General features: G+C 58.6%; 2 protein-coding genes across 11 annotated transcripts in view; both read left to right on the top strand.

Annotated features, from left to right (window-relative positions):
* The first annotated feature begins 219 nt into the window (after nt 1-219).
* On the top strand, nt 220-10,783 carry OPN4 (opsin 4). 2 transcript variants are annotated; one of them, XM_069571563.1, is made up of 11 exons: nt 220-363; nt 1,619-1,764; nt 2,266-2,301; nt 2,790-2,923; nt 3,247-3,450; nt 4,114-4,285; nt 4,724-4,888; nt 5,766-5,873; nt 6,710-6,890; nt 8,000-8,143; nt 10,060-10,783. In XM_069571563.1, the coding sequence occupies exons 1-11, from the start codon at nt 220-222 to the stop codon at nt 10,096-10,098; spliced, it is 1,473 nt and encodes a 490-aa protein (XP_069427664.1). In that variant the 3' UTR covers nt 10,099-10,783. The 2 variants fall into 2 exon arrangements, with proteins under 2 accessions (XP_069427664.1, XP_069427665.1); XM_069571564.1 differs by lacking the exon at nt 2,266-2,301.
* Nucleotides 10,784-12,831: 2,048 nt separating this feature from the next.
* Nucleotides 12,832-17,916, top strand: part of LDB3 (LIM domain binding 3) — a 60,170-nt gene continuing 55,085 nt past the window's right edge. For 4 of the 9 annotated variants that reach the window (XM_069572339.1, XM_069572340.1, XM_069572343.1 and 1 more), the window contains exons 1-2: nt 12,832-12,991; nt 13,088-13,203. In XM_069572339.1, the coding sequence (XP_069428440.1) occupies nt 13,111-13,203 (93 nt within the window). In that variant the 5' untranslated portion in view covers nt 12,832-12,991; nt 13,088-13,110. The remainder of the gene's footprint in view (nt 12,992-13,087; nt 13,204-17,916) is intronic. The other 5 variants (XM_069572341.1, XM_069572342.1, XM_069572338.1 and 2 more) reach the window with 4 other exon arrangements.

The following is a 17,916-nucleotide window of genomic DNA, read 5'->3' on the forward strand; positions in this document are numbered from 1 at the left end:
TGACACTCTCTCCTTTGTGCTTCACTGGATACAGAGCAGCCGCCACCCCCAAGAACAGCTCCAGGCTGGGTCCACGCAGGACACAGGAGCAGACAGCCGGCAGACCAGGAAGGGGTGCTGAGGATGGGGAAAGTTGGAAGGCTGGGCACAGCTAATGTCCTGAGCTCCTGGTGCCCTTGATTTTTCTGTGGTCTTGAGAAAGGACCAGCCCACCTCAGGATGAACCCTCCTTCAGGGCCAAGAGCCCCGCTGGGCCCGGTGCAGGAATCCAGCTGCCTGGCCACCCCAGCCTCCTCCAGCAGGTGGGACAGCTCCCGGAGCAGCGCCTCCAGCCTGGGCCACCCTCCGTCCATCAGCCCCACGGTAAGCCTGGGGCGAGTGTGTGCATGTAAAGCCTCCCTCCCCTCCCCTGGTGCCCTTCCTAGGGACAACAGGGGCTTTGACAGGGAGATAGAAAGGCCTGAGCTCTGCTCTGGGATGGTGGGCATGTTACTGAACCTCTCCGAACCTGTCCTACGCAAAAAGACCAATAGAGGAGAGTGTGGCATGTTTTACTTTGCCATGGAGAGCATCCGGGGAACAGAAAGGCAGCCTTATGGGACAAAGGGTTGGAATGGCCCATCCATTTCTTTCTGGAGGTGGTAGGATGCCCCCAGAGCCTTCCAGAGACGAAGGCTTACTCTGGGCCTCAGGATTTGTCCCGGTCCTGAGTGAGGTGTTGGTGCCTTCTCCTGCCTCCATCATCCTTGCCAGGCCCAGGGCCATCCCCTAACATCTCCACCGTTACCTGGGGAGTGATGAGCCTGCCCTCAGGGCTGTGGGATGCTGGCCCGGGTTCTGGACAGGAAGGGAAGGCTCCATTAGCTATGGGAGCCAGGGCAGGACAGAAATGAAGCCACTCCCGTCCCTGGAAAGCAGCTGTCTTTAAGGCCCTTTGTTCTGGCCTTCTAGGATGATGACCTCCCTGCAGTGACTTGGGAGGGCTGAATTTTCTTTTTATTTTTTTAACTTTATTTTTAACCACACAGCATGCAAGATCCTAGTTCCTTGACCAAGAATTGAACCTGTGCCCCCCTGCAGTGGAAACACAAAGTCCTTAACCATTGGACGGTCAGAGAATTCCCCATAAATTCTCTGTTTTAAAAAGCATTATTATTTTTAAAATTCATTCATTAATTTGACTGCGCCTCCACACAGTACAAGGGGACTGGAATACATTTGCTAACTGTCTCAGGCGTTTGAGATGGGGCCCATACAGAGGGGAGGAACCCACCTAGGAGAGGGCTCTGCCTTCTCTAGGAAACATGGAGTCCCTCCAGCCATGTCCCTGCTTGGCAAACATGTGTCTGTCCTGCCAGCCTCCAACAGGTAATCTGAGCATGCTCCGAGAGGACTTTTGCCTCTGGGCCATAGGAGCTTGGGCTCAACTTTAGGGAGACCCATGTTTCCATTCCAGCTGAGCTACCTGCAAGCTGTATGAGCAAATGGTTTTGCCGCTCTAAGCCTTCCCCACTGGGGCAGTTTTTATCTGCCCCATTGGGAACCCTAACTCTTCTTCTCAGGACTATTTGGAGGTGATGAGGTCAGGGGATGCCCTTATTTCTCTGTCTCTTCACAGGCAGTCAGGGCCCAGGCTGCTGCCTGGGTCCCCTTCCCCACGGTTGATGTTCCAGACCACGCCCACTACACCCTGGGCACTGTGATCCTGCTGGTGGGGCTCACGGGGATGCTGGGAAATCTGACGGTCATCTATACCTTCTGCAGGTGCCCGGTTGGCAGGGTGGGAGCCTGGGCACTGAGGGCAGCCAGCCAGGAAGAGATGGGGCAGAACACGGGACTGAAATTCTGGTGCCAACTCTGCCAGGGCACTGTTGAGCCTAGCCTTCAAAGCCAGGAAAGGAGTCCCAAAGTAGTCCAGGGCAACCTGAGTGGCGTATCCGATTGGGCCCCAGGTGCACCCCCTACCCCCTCTGTAGGACACACACCTCTGCCTGTTTGCTCTGACTCGGTTCACCTCCGCCATCACCTGCCCCAGTGGGCATCTTCCCTGGCCTCAAAGAGCAGCCCTGGTATAGGGATCCTGAGTCCACCAGCCCTTCAGCAGCCAGGCCTGCCCACCACCCTTGGCTTCCTTCTCTACCTGCCCCACTCACCAGCTGAATGGCTGAGATGGGCATGTGGAGGCGTGAATAACCCTTAGCTGAAATGACTTTAAGCAGATTTCTTATCTCCTTTGAGTCAACTTTTCTTATTTGCAAAATGGAGTTGTCACTTACTTCATGGAGTCAATGTGATGATTAAGTAAGTTTTCATATGTGTGGTGCCCAGCAAATGAGTGAACCCTGCCTGTGCCACTTACTGAGTCTTGTGACCACAAGCTGCTTCACGGGTGGGCGCTTCAGTGTGCTTACTGGAAAATGAAGGAGGGGGATAGACACACAGATGGATGATTATAAGAGACAAGGTTCCTGGAAGTACCTGACCCGTGGACACCATCGTCAGCTCCTCTCCCCTTTGCCAGCCCCGAGGGTGAGAACTGCAAAGATGCTGGGAGGGGAGGACGAGAGAGGCATGAGTTGCCGCCTCTCAGGGTCTCACTTCTCTGCCCGTGATGCCAGGCTCCAGAGCTGTTTGGCTGGTACTTGCTGGGCAGCGGGATGGTCTGTGGCCCGGCAGCTCAGGCCGGAGGGCAAGCACACAGGTGTGTATGGGTACGCAGGCATGAGCACATGTGTTCGCGGGAAGCTCCCCAGCAGAAGCTCCTCCTGACAGCAGCCGACCCCTCCCAGGAGCAGAGGCCTCCGGACGCCTGCCAACATGTTCATTATCAACCTCGCCGTCAGCGACTTCCTCATGTCCTTCACTCAGGCCCCCGTCTTCTTTGCCAGCAGCCTCTATAAGCAGTGGCTCTTTGGAGAAGCAGGTAGACACTTGGAATTCCCTTCCGCTGGGGGGAGGAGGAGGGTTGGGGCAGGGGATGTCCACAGTGGAGGGTGGCCCAGATAAGACAGTGATATGCTCTTCTTGGGCCATGGGTGGGTAGCACCCCCCTCAGACTCACGAGTTGGCAAGAGGCTTCCACAAACCTCTGTCAGATGCAAGCAGGCAGGGTGAGAGGAACACAGGCCTGTTTTCCTTGAGAGGCCAGTGCTGGAGCTAAGTACACACCATCCACACACCCTCCTTGCCCTCGGGTATCTGATCGGCTCCCCGCCCAGCGCTGAGGTCAGGGGGTTTTGCCCACAGGCTGTGAATTCTACGCCTTCTGTGGGGCTCTCTTTGGCATCACCTCCATGATTACCCTGACGGCCATCGCCCTGGACCGCTACCTGGTGATCACCCGCCCACTGGCCACCGTCGGGATGGTGTCCAAGAGGCGGGCGGCGCTCGTCCTGCTGGGCGTCTGGCTCTACGCCCTAGCTTGGAGTCTGCCACCCTTCTTTGGCTGGAGTAAGTGGGCTCAGGGAATCAGGGGATGGGAAGATAATTTGGGAGGGGCATGTTCAAGGGACAGGTAGGTAGACTTGGGTCCCCAAGCTGGCAGGAGGGGCCAGGGGATTGCTGAAGCCTCAGGTAAATGGACATTCAGGGGGCATGACTAGCAGCAAGGGGAACTGAGGCTGTACCATCAGCGATCAGAGGCTAACCTGGGCTCCGTTCCCCAAATACAGAAGGGAAGACCACGTGGTTCCTGACTGGCAGGAAGTGACAGGTGCATCTGATGCTGAGTTTGCGATACATCAGACAGGCAAGGGTTGGGATGCGAGGCTTCAGCAGCTAGAAGGGTTAGCAGCAGGCACCTACCCTTCCAAGGCAGGACCAGGAAGCTGGCTTAAGTCTGAGGGAGTAAGACCCTGGGGCTGTGGTGAGGTCTATCTTCCAAACTGGTAAGATTGGGCAGCAGTGGGCTTCACCAGCTGTCTTCTAATAGCACCAGCTTGGAAAACTCCCAACTGCGCCCAGTTTCTTTGCTCTGCTGCGCAGGGCTGGGGCCAGGGCCAGGGCCGGGGCCAGTGTTTGAGAAGCTCAGACCCCACATCCACAGCCCCTGCTAGATGAGGAACCTGGGCCAGCACTGCCCCGAAGGCTGAGCACCCTGCCCCTGCTTCCCAGGTGCCTATGTGCCCGAAGGTCTGCTGACCTCTTGCTCCTGGGACTACGTGAGCTTCACGCCGTCGGTCCGCGCCTACACCATGCTGCTCTTCTGCTTTGTCTTCTTCCTCCCCTTGCTTGCCATCGTTTACTGCTACATCTTCATCTTCAAGGCCATCCGAGAGACGGGCCAGTAAGAGCTGGGCACAAGGGAGGGGTCCGATGGGAGGAGGACTGTGCCCCTTCACCAGGGCTTCCCGTGGCTCAGTCTGTATCCAGCCCCCCAGGGCACTCCCAGGCTCAGATGGCAAAGACCAGCTCAGCACAGGTGTTCATGGGGTGGGTTCCTACAGACTGGTGCAAACTCGGTGCTTCAAAAAGTCTCAGGAGATAGGGTCTTCTGAAGAGAGGGCTTCAGACTTGGCCAAGGGGTCTGGGGGAAAGAGAAAATACCGCAGGTAGAAGCACAGGGAGGCAGCTCAGCCTGGATATCACGGGGGGCCTCCCAGGTGTCAGGGCTGCCTACACGGAGAGGACAGCCAGGTCCAAGAAGGCTCCCTCACAGTAGCCGTGGCCCTGGCACTCACTGCAAGCTGAGCGGGGTCAGACCCAGACTCTGCTCGCTTCCTAGAGCTCTCCAGACTTTCGGGGCCTGCGAGCGCGGCAGTGAGTGTCCCCGGCAGCGGCAGCGGCTGCAGAATGAGTGGAAGATGGCCAAGATCGAGTTGCTGGTCATCCTTCTCTTTGTGCTCTCCTGGGCCCCCTACTCCACCGTCGCCCTGATGGGCTTTGCCGGGTGAGCAGAGGCTAAGGGACTGGGCCGGGGGCTGGAAGGGTGGGAGAAGGGTAAAGGGACCCTGGGGCAGCCTCTCCCTCCCCAGTCCAAGCCCAAGCCAGCCATCCTCACACCTTAGGTCCAGCCTCGTAGACTTATTCTCCCTGCTGCTGTGAGACACCCCACCCGAGCTGGGCCTGCCTCATTCCTGGAGGTGCTAAGAGACATGCTCAGGAGTTCGGGGCCACAGTGGGTTTGGCCTGAGGGCCTACAAGGGCTGTCGGGTCCTTCCAGACCCCTGGGGAACACGCAGCTCTCCCAGAGCTTCTGGTTTCTTGCGGCTAGTGTCTGGAGACTGACACCTGCACGGCATGGACACTGGCCAGACGTGGTGAGCACTGTGAGACAGTGAGAACCATGAACCCTTTCAGGTGTTTGGCTATGAGAGCTTTTCTGTGCAGGAGTGCCCTGGTCCCCTGTCGGGCGGTCCGATGCGATAACTCCCAAAGAGCCAGGGAGCAGCAGGCGTCAGGGTTTGATGGGGTGTGGGGAGGGCTGGTCAGAGGGCGAGTCACTGAGGGTGAGGGGAGGGGGTTACTGGCAGCAGCACAGTCTCCAAGGAACTGTGGGACCTGCTGAGACCCCCCCACTCTGGCACATCTTCTCAACACCCCTCCATCACCTGCTCCCTGGGTTCCCATTCACCTCAGATCAGAATTCTCCTTGGCATCACAGTGCATCCCCTGGGAATGACTTAGTTGTGCCGCTTTGGACCAGGCCGGGCTGTGCCCTGGCAAGGCTTGGTTGGCCTAAGAAGAAGGTGCCTGAGAGGACGGGTGGGTTGTGGAGTCTCCAGGGAGGGTCAGCTGGCAAGGGGACCTCGGCTTCTCTGTCCTAGGTATGCACATATCCTGACGCCCTACATGAACTCGGTGCCAGCTGTCATTGCCAAGGCCTCTGCCATCTACAACCCCATCATTTACGCCATCACCCACCCCAAGTACAGGTGGGACCCTCCACCAGGACCCAGGCCCAGATCCCCAGTCCCACCCTCATGGGCATGGAGGGCCTGGGCCTATAAATGGGAGCAGAGGCTAGCCATCTTTCCTGTCCTTTGTATCTGCATTGGGAATACAAACAGCTCATGACCTTGGGTGGGATCTGGAGCTGGTGTGACCCACTCTGCTGCCTCAGCTTCCTAGGGGGCTCAGCTTGGGGGACATCAGAGCTCCCTGGGCAGTGTCCAGTACTAACTGGGATTTTCAGAACTGAGGCCAAGAGGTGACCAGGATGGCTGATCGGCAGTGCTGCCAACCGCAAAGAGAGGCCCCAGACAGTGACGGCCTGGAGACACAGCAGGGAGAGCTCTATTCTGCTCTGAGGGCCGTGGTAGCGGCCTGGGACTGGTTCTGACCCGGAGCACTCTCTGCTGATAGAATCCCCGCAGGGCTGGCCTCTTCCACGAGGGGGCCTTCAGTGCTTCCTTTTGCCTGGTGGTGTCAGTAACTCAGCGGCCCTGCAGAGGCCAGCTGCAGGCCTTAGTCCATTAGCTCAGAGGCAGCTCAGGGGTGTTCTTGGTCCCCATTCGCAGAGCTGTGGCTTGGGCCAGCCACTTGAGGGCTAAAACCAAGCCTCTGGCTGAACCTGCCGCCCTAAGGCTCTGCCTCCATGTCCATGGACCCAGTGTCTATCTGTCCATCTTCATAACCCCAATGTCTGAATGTCCCCGACTCCCCAGTGGCTCTTGGCCCACTTCCATTTGCCCAGTGTCAGTCTGTCCACCTACCCCATCTCCTCGAATCTGTCTGTCCATCCCCCTAACCTGACATGTTATCCTTCCAGACTGGCCATCGCCCAGCACCTGCCCTGCCTGGGGGTGCTGCTGGGCGTGTCGGGCCAGCGCACTGGCCTGTACACCAGTTACCGCTCCACCCACCGTTCCACGCTGAGCAGCCAGGCCTCGGACCTCAGCTGGATCTCTGGACGGAGGCGCCAGGCATCCCTGGGCTCTGAGAGTGAGGTGGTAAGGAGGCGGGCCCTCACTGACTTGGCACCATCTTTCCTCAATTAGTCCAGTCTCAGGCCTCCAGGCAGGCCTGCCTCTGAGAGTCAGGAACCCTCAGGAACCTGGGACACTGGCAGGAAGAGCCCCTCAGCACCTCCACATGGCCTTCCCACATACAATCCTCCCTGCCAGGCAGGGGCACTAGAGTCAGGGAGGCAACATGTTGGCCCCAGGTCAGTCAGCAGCAGGGCCTGGACTGAACATGGGTCTTCCCACTCCAGGCCAGCTCTTTTCCCTACCAGCCCTATCCCAGGGCCTAAGAGTCTCAGATCAAAAAGATGAGCATTTCTTCCCTAGATGGGCTTCTAGAGAGACAGATAGGTGCGAGCTCAAGCCCATCATCCCCATTGTTAAGGCAGCTCCTCCTTGAGGAGCTCAGAGGATACAGCGGAAGGAACACTGTCCCTGGAGCCAGGGTACCTGTGTTCAAGTCTCACTGTGTGAGCTTATGCAGACCACTCACCCTGAGGCTCTGTGTCCTCTCCAAAAGGGAAAACCATCATCTCTGCATACTAGATGGGGTGCCCGTGAATGACCCTCCACGTTGTGGTCAGCCATAGGAGCTACCAGCCTGCCAGCACCTACTCGGGGCCTGGGACTGTGATGCCCCCTGAGGTCCCCAAGAGAGTTCCCTGTGCCGTGGGCTCCTGTCCCAGCTCCTCCATCACTGTGCCTGCCTCACCAAGAGCTTCCACTGACCTCTTCCCACAGCCCCCATCCCTGGGGGTCTCAGTTGAAGGGGCTGAGGGAGGAGCTGTCAGAATCCCTGAACTGCTGTAGGGCACAGCAAGGAGTGAATCTTATCCGTTCAGAGAGGCCTAGAACCTCATGAAGACACACTCAGCCCGTGTGTTAAGAAATCACAGAAGCATGCACACACACACACACCCTAGCACATGCACTCACAGTTTGCAAGGGTTTGGTGACCAGCAGCCCTGCAAACAGTGTCACGGTCTTCACCCCAGTGAACGACTGTAGGGAGAACGGAGGAAGGCCTGGCCAGGAAGGGGGCGGAAGCGATGCTGCAAATGCCCCTCTCACCTCACAGCGACTCTCTCCTTCCCCAGGGCTGGACGGACACAGAAGCAACAGCTGCCTGGGGGGCTGGCCAGCAAGTGAGCGGATGGCCCCCCTGCAGTCAGGGCCTGGACGATGTGGAAGCCAAGGCCCTTCCCAGGCCCCAGGGACGGGCCTCAGAGGCTCCCGGGAAGGTAACTGGGTCCCAACCTGTAAAACGGTGGGACAGGAGCAAGTACCCCAGGGAGTTGTCAGGAAAGGGGGGCAGGCCCAATGACCTCTGGGAATCACCCCCTCCCTGCACCTCCCAGCTTTCCCTTGCCCACCTGGGGGTCGTGGGGGGAATCTCTGTGACTCCAAGATGTTCTGAGCAAGCCTGAGTGTGACTGCACCGAGCACATGGGTGTTGCGTGACCTTGTCTGCTTGTACACAGCAGGTGGCAGTGTCTATATTGCGATGAGTGTATATCGCATGTGTGTGAACGTGTGTGACCGTGTGCCCGGCACGTGCTCTCTTTCCTTCTGACGCCACAGGGCTTGGGTTTGAGTGCTGCCCTAATGTGTCTGCTCTAAGCTGAGAATGTGACCAAGTGTGAGCGGCATGTACCTCTCTGCGATTGGAAACGGGATGTACCTGAGTGGGGGCGGGGCTGCAAGCTGTGTATGTGCTCGCTATGAATGCCCTGAGATTAGGATGTTGCCCAGAATACTTGTGGCTATTAAAAGAAGGCCAGCTGTCAGCCCAAGTGCCTATGGAACGGAATGTCGATGGCGATTAGAGAAGGCCGAATTCTGGAATGCTGGAAATGCCGTGTGCACAGGCCCCGCGGCTGCTCTTTCCCCTCAGCTGACAGCTCCTACCCTGCCCCTCCACTCACACCCACACAACACCGCCAGTCCCTGGGCTCTCTAGGGCAGCAAGACTAAGACCAGAGGCACTTTCCTGACTTCCTTCCTCAAGGCTGCTCCCCTGCCTGTCCCAGAGAAGGGTACCTCTCGGCAGCTCCTACAGCTGGGGGGCTTCTGTCTCTTCCAGCGTTGCCACACCAGGGAACACCACTCCCCAGCGGCTCCAGCCTCAGAGAGGACTCTCTCCCCAGCCCTGAGGCTGGGCATTGTGCACGACCACAGAGGCTGGGGCAAAGGCCAGCAGCATCCCCCAGGCTGGCCAGGCAAGGATGAAAGGCCCTGCACCTCTCCTGGAGGGAAACCTGGCCTGGGGTGGGGCACGGGGCAGAGAGGGACAGCACATCAGCAGTCACCTAACACATGTGATAAGCACCGCCATCGAGGTATCAGCAAAGAGGGCGCTGAAAGCAGAGGCCGAGGGATCCTGGGAACGGTGAAGGCAAACCGGGACTGCCAGGTGGGATGGGGCCGAGGAGCAGGGATCGGGCGGTCCAGGCTGAGGAAACAGCTGGTACAAACGCAGTGGGGCACAGGGTGTCCTGAACAGACAGACACAGAATGTCTCTCTGTGACCCTAGGAGCCGCCAAGGGACTCTAGGAGCTGGAGGTGAGGATGGAGAAGGGGTAGGAGGTGGTAGGAGCCATGGGGAGGCCCAACCAGATGCTGGTGTGAGGGGTCTCCAGTCAGGACCCTGGAGGACAGGAAGCCCTTGGAGGACTTATTGGGGCACTGAGGTGGGCTTGGTCAGCTTGGCAGAGTAGACTGGGCCTCTCCACAGTAGCTGCGGAAGGACAGGTTGCGTGGAGTGATCCAGCAGAGAGAAGATGGGAGGAAGTCGGTAGATAGGCAAGAAATGAGGCTTTTAAGACGACAGGGAGAGAGGAGACACCCAAGTCTGGGAAAGTGGAGAATTGGATGGTGGGGGTGAGGAGAGCTCAGTCTAGACCCCAGGAGTCCAGACCCCAGGACAGGCCAGCCTGGGGGACCACCTGGAGGCAACCTCGGCCATTACCAGCTCCATTTTCTAGCCACATGGCCTGGAGAAGGCCCAACCCCCAGCCGGGACAAAACCTTCCCCCCTGCCCCGGCCCGCAAGCAACCTCCCTTCATCATAAGGTGCCCCTAAACAGAGAGGGTCCCTGAGCCACCACTTCCAGTGGGACACTCTGGGCTAAACTGATGTCTGCTGCTTGCTTTCAGGCCAAGGGGCTGCTCCCCAACCTGGACGCCAGGATGTAGGTTGACCATCATTCCTGCCTTCCTTCTGGGACACGTCCAGCTCTTTCACGTCTCCCTCACACACACAGACCCAGCATCACCCGTGGGCCTGCAGGCTCTGGAAGCGGCCCTTCACCCCTGCTGGTCTAGATTCACGGCCCCGTACCACGCAGCTCCTGCTCTGCAATGCGGTCTGCACCCACTTCTCAACCCAACAGCCTGCACCTCAGGCTCAGACGGAAGAGTGGACGCCCAGGCCCTCCCGCTGCCTGGAGTCGTCCGCCTCTCCTCGGATGCTGTGTGCTGTGATTGTCCAGGCGATGACAATAGCGATGGCTCTGTCAGACACCCCAGATATTTATGAGCTGCCTCTGCACCTGGGCTGGGCATTTCACTGGCACAGAAAGGACAGCGCTGAGTCTCCCGCGGCCGGCAATCAAAGCCGCACACAGACCTTGGCTCGCCGGAAACTGTTACTCACCTCTGGCTCTCCCCGCAGAGTGCTGTTTCCACCATGACCCACCCTCTTGTGCACATGCTCATTTTCCAGCACATGCTACCTGAGTGGACGTATTTGCATGTACACCAAGCACACACGTACACACATCGCGCCTACAGCTTGTTTTCAATCAGTAGTCCAAGTTCATCCCAGGGCTGTGTGCGCCTGGAGGGATGTAGAAAAATAAAAACCAGAGAAGGTCTCTGACAAGCACAGTCTCTACCTACTGGTGCCGCCATGGGAGAGAGAGACCCAGGCCCCTGGCCCCTGAAGCCCGCAGCAGCCTCTCTCTTCCTGTTCTCCTTCTGTCCTCCACCTTGTGATTTTCACGCCTACAACCCCATCCCAAACTGCAGGGAGGAGCGTGGAGGAGGGGAAAGACCAGGCTTGCCCCCATCCCTACTCCCCAGTGAGCTGCTGTTATTGGAAAGCAGCTCACGCCCAGCTTGTGAGTACCAGCTGCTCTCCGGCTGCTTCAGATCTCCCAGGGGAGGCAGATGGAGGGAGGCTGGCCTTCGCCTTTAAGAGCATCCTTTCCCTTACACCTCCCTTTCCCCAGAGGCGGCATGGCGGGTGCCTGAGTCCAGAGGAAGAGCCTGCAACTCCAGGTACAGCCTAGCTCGGGGCTCCCTCTCTCTGTGCCGGTTCAGCTCCTTCCTCTCCCCACACCGGTCATGCCCTGCTGCTGGGTCCTCTCTGGCCTGACCACACAGATGCACCTCCCCCCACTCAGGAAAGGAGATAAAGCTGGAATCAGGGATGGATGGGCTGGGACCTGGGGGAGGGGCAGGGGATGGGCGCGCTGGCCAGGAGCTGCTGGACTCCTGGGCCAGGCCTGGGCAGGGAGGACAGCTGGGCAGCATGACACGGAGCAGAAGGGGTGGTGAAATGGGGGAAAGAACACAGGTCCCTCACTGGCTTCTTCCACTTGATATTTCTGTGACCTTGGGCAAGTTACCAAATGCCCCTGTGAAGCGGGGACTCCTTCTTGCCATTCATGTCATATGTGCTAGGCCCAGAGTGTGAGGCTGGCTGTGGGCAGCTGGGAAATTACCCACACCCAGCCCTCCTCTGAGTCCTCAAGGCCCAGCTCAGGCTAGAGCTCTCCAGGAGGGCAGAGAACAGCCAGCCCAGTTGCCTTCCCTGAGCTTTGCTTCCCAGAGCAGGGAACTAGCGGGGGCCTTGATCTACCTCCAGACTATGTTGAGGTTGAGGTCTCTTCTGAGGAAGGGCTTCTAGAGGTATCTTGGCTCAAAGACCACACTGGCAGGAGTCCCGAGGGGTCTAGGCCCCCACCTAGAACACGCTGTCTCTGGGTTACGGGCTGACCACATCACACACATTTTCCCCTTCCTGCCCCTTCTGGCCCCTTGTCCCAGCAGCTGAGCACATGGCCTCCCCTCCTCTCCTCCCTGGCCCCTGCCACTGCGGCTCAAAGGGCACGGGGGCCTGGCGTGCGGCACTGGCAGCTGGAGCTTTCCATGCTGCTGTCAACTTTTCCAGGGCACAAATGAGACGGGAGAGCCAAGAATAACTGTTGGGCCCCCAGAGGGCCTGGAGGGTGTGGGGCCGGTCCCAGAGCTGCTTCCAGACCCCATGCTAAGGGCACCTTTCAGCAAGCAGGGCCTCCCCAGGTCCAGGCTTGAGCATCAAGAGGTACTGTCACTACTGGGCAGAACCTGTTATCTGGCACAAATCTCCATAGGGATGAGCTCAGGCTCCAGTATGGCCTGGGTCTACCTGTGTGACCTTGGGGAAGTTAGTTAACCTCTCTCTCAGCCTTGGTTCCTGCAGGACAAGCGGCAGCCTCTCAAGATCTGAGGGGATAACGGTGTGGAGGGCCCAGAGCTGAGCTTGGCTGTGCCCAGAGCTGCTGCTATTACTATTACTGTTTTGATGGGGTTGGACAATTCTGGGCCCTGAAGTTGTCGTTTCTCTTGGGGATAAGAGGATAAGTGGACAACTTCAGGGTTTTCTCCAGGGATCACAGGGCTGCAAACACCCAAGTCACAAAGCCCTGGGCCAAGGGAGCTTAGCCATGGTCTTCTGGGCAAGAGAGTGGGTACAGCAGGTAGAGAGTGTGGCTGGGCAGACCAGGCTCTCCAGAGGGCAGTGGGAGCAAGGAGAGGAGAGCAGGGAGGCAGAGCATTATCACTAACCCCTCCACCAGGCCCCTCTCCTGCCCCCTGGGGGGTACTGGGAGCTGGACAACCCTCCCCAGGGGCTATATTAGCCGAGTGAGTCACGGTGGACCCGCTGGGAGGCTGAGGGCGGGCGGGCACAGTATAGGGTTACAGTCCATTTATGGGCGCAGCGGAGGGCAGATATCAGTGTCGATGGCATTCGTTCCCAGCTATTCTTAGGAGCCTCTCAGGAGCTCCACACAGCCCGGCTGGGCAGCAAGGCACGGAGCAGGCAAGGCCGGGGGTCGGGGGCTGGGGCTGAGGTCTGGACTGGGGAGGCAGGGGGCACGAGGGTCCTCTCACTCCGCTCTTCTCCCTTCGTCCGCAGGGGCCGCCGGTGTCAGCACCAGCATGTCTTACAGCGTGACCCTGACAGGGCCTGGGCCCTGGGGCTTCCGCCTGCAGGGGGGCAAGGACTTCAACATGCCGCTCACCATCTCCCGGGTGAGTGTGCACGGCCCGCAGCCTACCACCCGCCTGTGGGGGCGGGGCATGTTAGAAGTGCGTCCATCCGTCCATATGTCTGTCCGCCCTGAGGCTCTTGGAAAGCAGAGCAGACTTTCCTGGTCTGGGGGCTGGGACTGGACCTAGCCTGATCCTGCCCACCCCAGGCCCCTGGTCTCTGCCACAGCTGTGACCCACCTGGGTTTGCTAGCCTATTAAGAGAATGCAACATAGGTAAGCGGCTGATGTTTTCAGTAGAGCAGGAAATGCTAAGTTTGCAAGCAGACAGGTAAACAGAAAGTACAGGGCTTTCCTAAGCCCTTCTCCAGGTGGGCTGGGGTACACCCAAGCCTGGAGCATCTGCCCGGAAGGAGGCCGCTGCTTTGGGAGAGAGCGCTCCTAGCGTAGAGAGGGCAGGTGACAGACTGCTGACCTTGGCTGTCCTGCGGTCAGAGCTGGGCTGGGCTGATAACTGGGCTCCCACACCCACTCCATCCCAGACCTGAGATAACAGCCCTCTTCCCCTGCCTCCCTGGGCCTGCTGGGGGAACTGGCACTGGTTGGCTTCATGGAGCTGGGCCTTGCTCACCCACTGGAGCACCTAGCCATTCACTTACAGCTGCTCTGCCTGCTTGTCTCACGTCTGGTTCCCCATGCTCATCTGGGGAAATGGACTGTGTGTCCTGTGACCAGGAGACAGCACTGCCTGATGGGGAAGTCAGAGATCTTTGGAGACTGTCTGAGAAATCTTATTGCCCAGCTGGAGACACTGAAGTCCAGAGAAGCAAGAAGCTAGATCTGCTTGAGACAAAGCTGTCTGCAAGACGGGACTTTGTTCTAACCACTGCCGTGTCCCTGGCACCTAGACCAGTACCTAGGTGCTCAGACAACACTTGTCAAGTAAAGGGAAGTCCGGCAGAGCGGGGCTGAAGCAGAGCTAAGCTCGCAGTGAACTGTGAAATGTGCCAGGGCAAAGATAACCCCTGCCTGGTGGGGTAGGGCCAAGGCTGAGCCCCAGCAGTGCTGGTGTGGGCACAAGGGGGCAGACTGAAGCCCCAGGCTGTCACTGGAGGGTGATGGATGGGCAGGGGTGTCTGGGTCACTGCCCACCTGGAGATAGGGAGACTTCTCCAGGGCAGAGGAAACTTGCCTGGGGCCTGGGGATGGGGTGGGGAGGTTAGGGGGGAAGCACTGAAGTGGGTAACCAGGAGAGGACTGAAAGGAGCTTGGCAGAGGGGCAGGGAGCTAGTGTCCCCACTGCAGGCACAATCCTGGCTGTAGAACATGTTGTGGACACTTGGAGGGACCCTGCAATGGAAACCCCACTCGGGGGTGCTAAGGGAGACTCACAGGAGCAAAAGAGGCCATACTTCTCTGGGGTGCTGGCCTGGCTCTATTGCAGGGAAAAGGCACTGTCTCCATCCTCCCGCTGGAGGTCTGGCTTATTCTCACCTGAGTCTCCAGGCCCCCTGCCCTGGAGATGGCACGGCCCCATGTACTAAGGAACACCCAGTGACGCACACACTCTGTCTGATGATATGGTGACACATGGCAGTTGAGCCCCAGTGGACACGCCCCCCTTCTCCCCCAGAAGCCTGCACGGCTCCCCACCCCCTGGTTGCACGTCTCCTCCCTGTACAAGGCAGGACCGTCCCCTCTCATGGGTCTGCCAGCTTCCCACACCTGAGACAGCCCAGCTCTTTCTCAGTGCTACCATGCCCAAGGCCTCCGAGTGCGGGTCCCAACCCCATCCGTGCGAGTGGATGTTAGCCCTCCCAGCTAGCTCAGTGGCACCCAGGATAGCCAATGACTTCACCCGGGGTCTATGAGCCACCTGGCCCCAGCCAGCCCAGGGCTTAAATTGCAGCACAGAGGCCTTAAGCTAGACAGCAGGAAGAATGTCCTCACTGTAGGCAGGGGATGTATTGGGATGTACTAGGGCCAATGATTAGGGGGTACTTTTAAAAATAGAACCCGCAGCTCAGGCAGGCCATCGGAGGATGGGCCTCTCAGCTCCCTTCAGGGGCATGCCCCAAATCACCAAGATCATGAAACATGCAGGGCTGGGTGCTGGGGCCTTCCCAGGGCTTGGAGCCTTTTGATAAACCCTCTGGTGAGCCGCTGATACCCTGGGCTTGGGCATCCCGGTCTCAGTGCAGGCCTTGGAATACAAAGTAAAGCGTCTGCCTGCAATGCAGGAGACCCAGGTTCCATCCCTGGGTTGGGAAGATCCCCTGGAGAAGGAAATGGCAATCCACTCCAGTATTCTTGCCTGGAGAATCCCATGGAGAGAGGAGCCTGGCGGGCTACAGTCCACAGGGTCGCAAAGAGTCGGACACGGCTGAGCGACTTCACACACACACACACACACATACACACACACACGCACACACACACACCTTCCCAACAGGGCTGTGGTATTTCCTGCTGGGGCACTTAAGGTCCTTCTGCAGCAGAAACTTCTTCCCTGAGGGAACAAGGCCAGAGCTCTCTGGAAGAATCCTCTTCCCATAGAGGGGCAATGGATGTCCTGGCCTGAGTCTTCGCAAAAAACAAGGCATTAGTGGAGTATGGCAGTGGGGGGATACAGGCAAAGGCAGGGCCGGCTCATTCTCAGCAGGGGCACGTACACCCTAACCCTGAGGCCTGTGGGTCCCCAGACAGGGCCAGGATGGGCATCTCACTTCAGAGCCAGACTAACAGGTTCAAACTTGCCCACCCCGCTCCTGTATCCTTGGTAACCCCTAACTCCCACGGCTGCAGCCTCATCCTCTGGCTAGGGACTAGTAACAAAGCCCTGAGTGGGGATGCATCTCCTCCTGTAAGAAGGCTGGCCACCTGCAGCCTGAGTAGCAGCTCCCGTACCCACCCCATTTTGCCCACCAGCCCCACAGAATCAACCTTGGAGCAGTAACAGCCCCTCAAGTCCTCCCTTCAGTAAGGGTCTCAGCCTGAGGACCCACAGAGAAAAGGGCTCAGGAGGGAGGCTCAGAGGGTGGAGGGGAAATGCCTTTATTTATCCTGGACAGGTGCGGCTGGGCCTGCAACATGAGCTGCCCTCTCACCCCCACCCTCCCTCAACCCCAGCCAGTTCTCCAGGAAGTGGGGGAGGGGTGGGAGCAGAGAGGGAGAAATTCCAAAGACCCAGCCCCAATACCTGAGCAGCCAGGCCACAGTCTGGAACTTGCCTCTTGGTGAGTGTTGCAGTCCTTGACTTTATGGCAGAGACGTTAAGATTTTGTTTCGCTCTGCTACTCAGAGCTGGGTGACCTTAGAAAAGTCAGTTCACCTGCTCAGCCTCGGTCTTCTCGTCTGTTACATGGGGATAATGAATCGGGGAAGCACACGTGTGAGCATGCTGTCTGATATACATGTGTGAAAATACACCTGGTTTTCCTCATGGGCTGCTTATGAGGATGGGGGAGCTGAGCCTGGGCCCAGGGAGGTCCTGTCTCTGCTCCGAGGCTGCCACTCCTTACAGCCTCGCCCACCCACTCAGCAGTCTCACCTGGGGCACCAGCCCAGTGGCCTCTGCCCCTAGCTGAGCTCCGATATTCGCCAGCCTCTCTTGGCTGTGGTGGGGTGACAGAGGGTCCCTGGGGACGGGAAGGAGGACAGGCTGAAGCTATTCTGGGGCAGCCACGCCGACGATTCCTGGAATTTTAAGGTCGTGGTGCTGCTTCTTGGGCAGCACCTAGCTGTGCTGACAGCCGTGCTGTTTATAGCTGCGCTGAAGGTCAGGCAAGCCTCCGGAGGGCTGCTGCGGGACTGGCAGGGGCTTCCCAAAGCAACGAATGGGACTGGGGGCAATAAACGGACAGAGGCCCACTGCAGGGAAATGCATGCTTAGAGGTCGCCAGGCCAGACCCTCTCCCAGCATGCTTCCTCTCCCTGCGGCTCAGAGGTGTTCCTGACCCCGGGAGGGCCCCGAAGAAAGTGGGTATGCGGCTGGCTAGGTCCTGGGGAGTGGGCCTTCTGAGGTCCTGGGCTAGGACAAAGGACAAGGGCAGCTTCACTGGCAGCCCCCAGGGCTCCTTGGGCGAAAGGCGTGGGAGAGGAGCGAGAGTGAAGAGTAGGGCTTCCTGGGTGAGGTCTGCTGGGTTTGCTGGGCTTGCCTCCTACCTGGGAGCCGTCTCCCCAGCTCCTGAACCTTCCTCTCATCCAGGGGCTAGCCATGATTGCCAAGGCCCCCACCCAGGGCCCTCTTGTTCCCAAATACAGCGTCTCTGTGCCTTTGAAGCCCGGATCCACCTCTTCCCAGGAACCATCCTGAGTGGCATGAAGCGGACTTCACCATGTCCGAGGGCTCTTGGGGACCCACTGCGTAACATTCTTGACATAGAACTGTGGGATAAGAGGAGAGACTCAGAAGGCCAGTAAAGTGTGTGGCCAGCTGGAAAAGGGACCAGTGACCCCTGACTTTGGCACAGGGAGGTCACTGGTATGCGTGGAGTGGCGGGGGCCAAAGTCAGATGGCTGCCGAGAGGGGGATGGGAGATAGCAGAGGCCTGCGGGTCACTCTTTGGAGAAGCCTGCCAGTGAAGAAAGGGAGGCACACATGGCAGGGACTGACTGAGGCAGCTAGGGCATGAACAGGGAGAGGCTGGTTTTTCTTTAAGTCTTAAGTTTTTTAGAGCAGCTTCAAGTTCATAGCAACATTGAGAGGAAGATATGGGGATTTTCCCTATCCCACGCCCTGCCCCACACACATAC

Source organism: Ovis canadensis, chromosome 25, assembly GCF_042477335.2.
Source record: "Ovis canadensis isolate MfBH-ARS-UI-01 breed Bighorn chromosome 25, ARS-UI_OviCan_v2, whole genome shotgun sequence".
NCBI classification, from domain to species: domain Eukaryota; kingdom Metazoa; phylum Chordata; class Mammalia; order Artiodactyla; family Bovidae; genus Ovis; species Ovis canadensis.